Genomic DNA, 8,246 nt, shown 5'->3' on the forward strand with positions numbered 1-8,246 from the left:
GTTAGTGAGGTGGACTCAGTTAGTGAGGTGCTCACCGCGACGTGCCCGCAGTAGTGCTCACCCTCAAGGATGATGCATTTGGTATCCTCACACCACTGAGCCCCGCTTAGATCGCGGAGAAGATGGTATGCATCTCGTCGTAGTTGGCAATGGGCACATTCAGGAACTCCGCGTCCTTTGGGTGATCCTACGATACGAAGGGACAATGATGTTAGTTATGCTCGCGGCTGATCAAAAGAGTTAGTGAGGTGGACTCAGTTAGTGAGGTGCTCACCGCGACGTGCCCGCAGTAGTGCTCACCCTCAAGGATGATGCATTTGGTATCCTCGCACCACTGAGACCCGCTTAGATCGCGGAGCCTGCTAATGGTGAGCCACCTCCGCCTCCACTTCCTCCGTGGTTGTACACCTGAGTGGAGCACACGAAGACACCACAGTGGTCAAAAAGGCCTTCACCACAACATTGGGATGGACTTCCTTGAATCCTTTGTCAGTTCTCACTCCGCTCTGGATCAAGCCGCACATCTTCTCCAACAGGAAGCTGGACATGAATGGAAGCCATTTCATGGTGGCAGTCCCTTTCTGCCCGGTCTTCAAGGCCCTCTCCGCTTCCATGCGGTTCTTGTTCTTCTTTGTGGTGGCCAACCTAGCCACGACCTCTGCCGCTACCCGAGCCACCAGGTCAGACACAGGCAGAGGGGTGACCGCCACCTTGGAGTCATAGGTGGGCTGTGAATCGGGAACTTGCGAAGGGATCTGAGAGTCCCCAACGCAGACAAGCGCCTGGCTAAAGTCATCACAGAAGGATTCCTACACACATCGTAGTACATATAAAGTGAATCTACTTGGAAGCAAAGACATGTGAATAACACAAACTATACCAACAATCATCCTAAATCAGACAAGCAGTTCATTGCAACGGTGAATAGCACAAACCCTTGCAAGATCATGGTAGGTGAGCACATTTGGGACAAAGTAGCAACCGGAAATATCGAACCCTAGCAAGATCATGATAGCTCTCCATAATCCGAACTAACCCCTGCTACAACACCAAACCCTAGATAAGATCTGACTACTCCTAACCTAGATCTAAATATTACCGCAGTACCGGGATAAGGAATGTCTTACAGTCATCACCGAAGGTGAAGATGCACTGGACCAGGAAGTAGATGAAGCAGCCCAGATGTACTCGCCGCCGCTGCAACCGTTGCTGACCGAAGATTCGTGCGCCTCTTACCTGCTTGCCGACGGGAGGAGCAGCTCGAAATTTGGGGGAAGAGTGGAGGAGGGGGTAGAAATAGGCCATGGGGCGTGGCGGGAGGTGACGGAATCCTTCCCGCCCCCCTTTTCGCTTTTCGCCGATACGCGCCGCAGGTCCCGCCATCTGCATTCTCATCTCCGCGCGTGCACCGAAAATTCCCTTTTGCATTAGCCTTCATGGAGATTTGCATGCACCGCTGGAAACTTTTCCAGCCGAACCGGGCGTTCCTCCAGGCCTAGCCCGACGCTGCTTTGAGAAGCGGTTCGTGCAAGAATACGGCTCAGCTCAGGCATCCAAACGGGCCAAAAATTGCTAGCCCGATGCGAGCAAAGGGGCATGCAACCTACCAAACACGCCCGTACTGAAGAGGATATACATCGTCCTAGGTGTTGCATACATCTTCAGAGAAAATGGGACCCTTCACACTGGAAATCCTAAACCTGAATCGAGCTGTCATCTTGATGTGATGATACTAGTTTGAAGAAACATATACCATCTTGATTTTCACAAGAAACATATACGTGTTTGTCAGCTAAGAAATGAGAGTTCTATGCAGAAAAATGGTAGATAAGGCATGTTCCCACCAGCAATCAGAAAGCACTTGGATCATGCGCTCGGCGCCTGCTAGAGTTTGCAACCTCCTCTATTAATGGATGGCTTTATACAGCGGGAACAAATACACCAATGCACCCCAATAGCTACAGAAATGAATACCCAGTGACAAAATCGCGAGACTATAGCGTGCGCAAATCTGATAGCCCCTCTGGTAACTTAACCTAGTAGCATAGCCCTCATGTCATGATCCTGCTTTAGATCAGCACAGCCGCACAAACAGCCAACAGCAGACTGCAAGTACTCGCACCAGCTGCGTAGGCGGCAGAAGGCGATGAACCAGGAGGCGAGGAGGCACCAGGAAGTGAACCCTTGGGCGAAACAGGGGGGAACGCTGGCTGCTCCACGCTTGATGCGTTCAGTACTGGCATTGGTGCCACGGCTGGCGGCTGGGCGCCAGGAACGCCTTGGGATTTTATTAGCTTTGCAAGGTCGCCGACATTAACAGTCTGCATGTAGACTGGCGTGTTATCTCCCAAGCCTGTACAAGAATTCCCTGCCAATACGGTATAACAAAGGTCAAATGTCGTAACGAACATTTAAAAAAAAAAACAGGACTTCAGTTTCCTATCACTGCAACTAAAGCATTGTACCGTAAATGTGAAATATTCCAAATGGAGCCACACACGCGAAAAAAAATATAGGAACAGCTAGCAACACACTAATTTCAGCATGCCCAGAAGATCCAAGCAGCAAAATGATGCGGGTCAAATGAAAACATCAAATAGGACTTACTTTTGTATCTTCTTACTGTCTTGGGGAAATCAGTTATCAAGCCATCAACCTTAAGCGTCTGGACATAGCTGTTGATTTCCACTGTTGCGTCTGAGAAGAAATCCCAGGGTTGTGACACAAACTCATTGCTGAACACCTGCGCATATACTGCTAGGCCCGCAGACTGCAGATCTTTCAAAAGATTGGTTTGCTTGATGATAAAGTGCAAACTTTGTGCAAAAACAGACCTCTTGTCAACAACTACAGCATCAGCAAACTCCTTAACATCTGCCAGCGACGAGTTAGAAGCGTCTCCAATGTCTTGCGGGAGTGTGTAGACAAGCTTGTATTGCGTTTTCTGCTGCTTAAATTTCACAAGAACAGCGCTATCTTCTGACTGGATCATGACTTCCTTGGCAGTTTGATTACTATAACCAGCATCACTTAAGGCAGTGGTTACAGACTCAATAATATCAAATCCTAATGACTTTGCCATAAACGCTGCATTCTGCAATACAGAAGATATATTGATCAATAAACAAAAGAAAATCTCCACTTATTGCAATAAATTTGACTTCTACAAAGACAAAAAATATAATCCAACAATAATGCAAGTGACAAATGTCACTTTCCAATAATAGCCTTAGCCAAGAGCCATGTACTCAGGGTCCTGTACTGGTTACTATACACATAATAATGGATGGTTACATAATATGCTTGTGCTTCTAATGTGCATAAGCTGTGCATGTACGGTTGCCAAAAACATATTTCTTTACAAACAAGAGAATATACCAGATGACAATATTTAAATAAGTTAGACAACTGAGAAAAAGTAAACAAACAAATGGATTATATTTGTTATACTTTATTTTAGTTCAGAGATCGCTGAAAAAGTTAACTATCATTGTTAACTTTCGTTTTTGCATATTAGGGAGTTCCACCAGAGGTTTTGTAAATCAGGTTGTAAAAGGCGGAAGTATCACCTCAATAATCACCATGATGCCAGACAAATCCTTGTTCTTCCCATATTCCAGAAAGTCAGTGAACTTGAGAAACTTTCCTTCATTTGTGTACCTTGGGTTTCTTACAAGATAATAGTTACTCCACGGGCTAGACATCTTAGCTGGAGAAGAAGGACAGGTAAAGGACCGGTACATGAATTAGCGTTTTGGTTTTTCCATCCACATACTCAATGAAATAAAATTAACAAAAGAGAAGGAACTCACGCGTCAAAGCACTATTGCTAATGTTTTCCCAAGTAAGATTGAATGTGAAGACTCCTGTTGTAGGCTGAATAGCAGGAATCACAGATGCAAGGTTACTGAAACTTGTCCTCTGAACATTGGTAGTTTCAAGCAGGTTTATGGAACTCATGCAAATAAGAACTCCATCGCTTGTCACTTGAAGGGTACAATCAATCATGTCAGCACCATCCTTAATTGCATTTTGGTAGGCCAGATCAGTACAGTCTGGGTAGTCTCCACTAGCACCGTTATGCGAAATAATTAATGGTTTCCCTGTAGAGAAACACTTCAATAATTAAACTGATTGAGTTGAATCTGTAGGCATTCAAGCCTCATGACTGACAGAGGAACCAGGATTTACGCCCAGATATACATACCATGATCCGCCTTACTTGCATTCAGATTATTGAAACAACCTGAAGAGAAAGAGATTCAAAAATTAACAACGGAAACATATATATTGATTATATCTGTATGGGCGATTAATCAAGGTTCTGTATTTCTTAACTGAGATAGACATTTTACTGGATTCCCTTAGATCATTTACTGTATGTTACAAGGTAAAATTCAATCTATGTGCTGATTTTCCATTAGGACTAAAGTCGGACAGATTAGGGAGCAAACAAGTTTAATCACGACATAAGATAGTTCAGTAGGGATATTGTGATAATCCAGTGCATTTATGGTTGCAGGTTTTAAACATACTCCCTCCATATCACAAATAGATGACGTTTTATATTTAGAATTTGATGAATTTATCTAATTTTATACTATAACAATAGAATTTGATGCACATTACAAGTTACATCATGAGGACCGTGTCAATGTCCAAAAAGTCATTTATTTGTGATATCATACAGAGGGAGTAAACAGATGGAGTAGTGCCTTGGGACGACAGCCAAGATGGTGGGGTAAAGCATGCGTGGGGATGGATTTTGACCCATGGGCCAGACATAAACAGTGACTAAGTTACTAATTCTCCTCATCAGTAATTAAATAATACTGCTCTGAGATTCGTGCTAAAAACTAGAAGAATGTCGAAGCATTATATATGTACAAAAAAAATACATTAGGGAGATAGGCCAATGTAGCGGTGTTGCATTACGCGCCATTGTCTAACTTAGCATTACAGAGTTATTCCTATATGTTATAAATTAAGTTCAGTTTACAGAAACAAAATATGATTGAAGGTGAAGATGAAAGTTAAAATGTAGTGTTTTCATGATTTGATAGGTACAAGATCAAAGAAAATGTTGAACTACGTAGCTTACCAATGGCCTCGGATGCAGTAATTGGGAAATCTGTTAATACACCATCCACAGAGAAGTCACCATTACTGACAAATGACAGGTATTCTTGCAAAGGATCATAACTGTAGTTATAGGGGATAATTCTATCATTTGCAAAGTCCGATGCATATATCTCTAACCCTGCTTTGTGGGCATCTTGGACAATAGATTCGGGAGGCTTCAGATAGTTATCGTCTGAGACTGGCCAAATGTAGATCTTTGGGACCATGATACCAGAAGCAATTGTCTTAATAAATGTTAAGTTACTCAGCATTGAACTGTAAGTTTGGTTGGTAGAAGGATCGGAGGTGAGCTTATCAGGAAACCTATACACAAGCTTTGTTTTGCTGCCAACTCTTGGAGCTATACTTTGGAGGAAGCCCAGTTCAGGTGAAGAAATATAATTCACAGAGACACGCTTTAGGATGGAAAGCATGTAGCTCCTCATGCTCAAACCATGCTGCCTGTAGAAGATGTCATGCTACACATGCAAAGAATAAGTTAGTTTTTGCATGATGCGACAAAGAAGTGGCAACAAAAGCTTATCAGGGCTAGGTTGCAACCTGAACATTCAGCCACAAGGACGGGCGCTTGACTAAGGTCGGCAAGTCGGTGACAGATAGGATAGCATATCCGTAGTAATCAAATTTGTCGGTGCGAGACCAAATTGATTGTGTTACTGCTCATAAAAAGTTTGAGAATGAGTTAAGAAGAATAGCTACAAATATGCCATCAGATGAAGGTTTTAGAGAAGTGTTAGCAAGCAATGAAAAGCGCGCATGCAACTGTAATAATCTTTTTAAGGCAAAAAGGATTAAGGCATTATAATGCCATCTTTAACAGAAAGGTAGTATACCAGTAACTTTGCTAGTATTAATTGTTGAGCTAAGCATGTAACTGAGATGTTATGCAATAGCAAGGTTCAACCGGAAGCTGATGTCGGCACTCACATGCAACAGTTTGCAACTCAGACATGTTGAAGTCGACAGAAAACCATCCGGCTTTTGGCGCACCGTCGACGACATAGGTACTCTTCCTGGCAGGGTAGGCCGTGGCGATGGTGGTGCTGTTTTTCATGTCTATGTTTCCGAGGCAAATCCCAACAGCGTCCTTGGTGAGTTGCACATCGCACCACCAACTTGTGTCAGGCATGCTGGCGAGCGCCGCGAATCTGTAGGCATCTTGGCTGGAGCCTGGGAACACACCTGAAAACCCACCTTTGGCGATAACGAGGGGGGCCTCACCTGCACAACAAGTGACCCGTGGTGAATCAAACTATACTGAATATTTGGTCAGATCATTCCCCGTATCAACTCTGCAGGATTCTCAGTTAACCTTCTGAATCATCATGGAAGTAATTAATTTGACGAAGCATACAAGAGCAGCTGGTAATTAATTAAGGAACTCCTCAAAGCTAGATGATTTCACAGGAATTACAAGAAAAAGAAAAAAACTGGACATCAATCAAAACAAGAGTTATGGGGAGATTCCAGTAGCCGCAATCTCTTGCTAAGACTTGAGGGGAAACTCCTGAAAGCTTCGGAAAAGCCGGATGAGCTTCAGCTTAGCACTGCTGACCACGCACATCTCCCCCCAAAATGCGAATGCACGGGAAGGAGCAGAGAGGAGCTTGGGAGAAAGTTGCAGAAGGGAGGGTCGGGGTGTGACTGACCTCTTAGGGTTTTGTAAGAAACGGGCTGGATGCCTTGCGCGTCGGCGCCGCCGGTCAGGAGCAGGAGGCCGCACAGCACCACAGCGGCGAGGAAAGCGACGGTCTTTCCACGACCACCACCTCCTCCTCCATCTCCACAGACTCCACTGCCCCTCATCTCTCCAAGAAGCTTCCCGCAGAGGACGCAGAGCCAGCCACGGGCGGGGGAAAGGCGAGGTGGAAGAGAGAGAGAGAGAGAGTCGAGAAGGAGAGTGCGAGCAGAGAGAAGCAGAGCTCTGGAAATGCTCTGCCGGAGCGCGTCCAGCCATATATGGAGCAGTGGCCACTTGCGGCCGTGGGTCCGCCGGTTTAGTCCAGCAGCGGTCAGCGAGGTCGGCCCCGCTTGGCAGCGACAGGCCCGTGAACCCAACCCGCGTAGTAGCCACTAGCTCGCGACCTGGCTCGCCTGGCGTTTACTCCGGCACCCACCACCGGCGGCGTTTGTTCGTGCGCTTTTCCGTCCTTGTTTACTGCGCTCGTCGTTGAAAGGCTTTTGGCTAGCGCGTGATAGGCTGAGACGATCAGATTCATTCAGATGATGGTGGTGCTGCGCAGTTGTAAAGCACCCGTGCACGCTTGAGGTGATCGATCATCTCCTCGCGGAATCGGCTGCCATGATCCGTGCGAGGTGGTCTAGTGGGTGTGGGTGTGTGTGTATCAGGTCACGTCGGATCTATTACGAAATGTGGACGGAGTCACTTGGAGAATAGTCTTCTACTTGGTTTTTTTTGTGTGTACTATCAAAAATAAGACAAAGTAGAGAAAATGCGTGTCACACAGGTAAATAATTTGCAGTGGAGACAAAATCTTCCTACTGTCAAATACTACCACATTATGTAGCATAAAGCATTCGCCCCAGATGGATATTATATTATTATATTATTATATCTAAGGTATCTTTAGCGGTTCGACGATTCTGCATCTAAAATATGTTTCGTTTTGTTCCGTTTGCATCTGGTTGCGGACATGAAAACGACCATATTACCATATATGCCCGCTTGGGTCGGGTAGCCCAGTGGCCTGACACATGTTGCTGTGGCATGTCCATCGTAATCTATTTCACCTCACTTTCAACACAAACTTCTCATTTTTTTGAAAATAGACGATTTATATTACTTAATCAAGCAATTACACCCGATCTCTGGATAACCAGGATACATACAGCCGAGAGACACAAACTTCTCATATGTACAGGAAAACAATAATGTTGCAATCAGATTAATTTATGTAGCTTTACATCCTCGCCGAACAATGTTGCAATAACCGTTGCAATGTGGGTAGCATTTGGCTCTCTCTCAAGTAAACCTCATCAACACACCGCCAATCACATCAAAGCAGGTGGTCTCACTAGAAATTACATGTTGCACCCATGCATGCTTTACCAATCATGTCACTACATCTCCAAAGAAATGAAAA

At 44.9% G+C, this 8,246-nt stretch overlaps 1 protein-coding gene across 1 annotated transcript; it reads right to left on the reverse strand.

Annotated features, from left to right (window-relative positions):
* Positions 1-1,736: 1,736 nt before the first annotated feature.
* On the reverse strand, positions 1,737-7,067 carry LOC124681483 (glycerophosphodiester phosphodiesterase GDPDL3-like). Its single transcript, XM_047216394.1, has 9 exons — positions 6,792-7,067; positions 6,070-6,363; positions 5,683-5,798; positions 5,102-5,600; positions 4,208-4,246; positions 3,813-4,103; positions 3,570-3,709; positions 2,608-3,094; positions 1,737-2,368 (listed from the first exon to the last, which is right to left on the reverse strand). Exons 1-9 carry the CDS (start codon positions 6,946-6,948, stop codon positions 2,070-2,072), a joined length of 2,322 nt encoding a protein of 773 aa, XP_047072350.1. The 5' UTR covers positions 6,949-7,067; the 3' UTR covers positions 1,737-2,069.
* Between the last annotated feature and the right edge of the window lie 1,179 nt (positions 7,068-8,246).

The sequence above is a fragment of the Lolium rigidum genome, unplaced genomic scaffold, assembly GCF_022539505.1.
Source record: "Lolium rigidum isolate FL_2022 unplaced genomic scaffold, APGP_CSIRO_Lrig_0.1 contig_45190_1, whole genome shotgun sequence".
Taxonomy (NCBI): domain Eukaryota; kingdom Viridiplantae; phylum Streptophyta; class Magnoliopsida; order Poales; family Poaceae; genus Lolium; species Lolium rigidum.

Bases quoted from the DNA above. Each gene is read 5' to 3' on its own strand.
- LOC124681483 (XM_047216394.1), bottom strand. From the start codon at position 6,948: ATGAGGGGCAGTGGAGTCTGTGGAGATGGAGGAGGAGGTGGTGGTCGT. The intron at 4,104-4,207 runs GTATGTATATCT...GTTTCTCTACAG, and splicing joins TGCAAGTAAGGCGGATCATG to GGAAACCATTAATTATTTCG. The intron at 3,710-3,812 runs GTGAGTTCCTTC...CTTCTTCTCCAG, and splicing joins TAGCAATAGTGCTTTGACGC to CTAAGATGTCTAGCCCGTGG.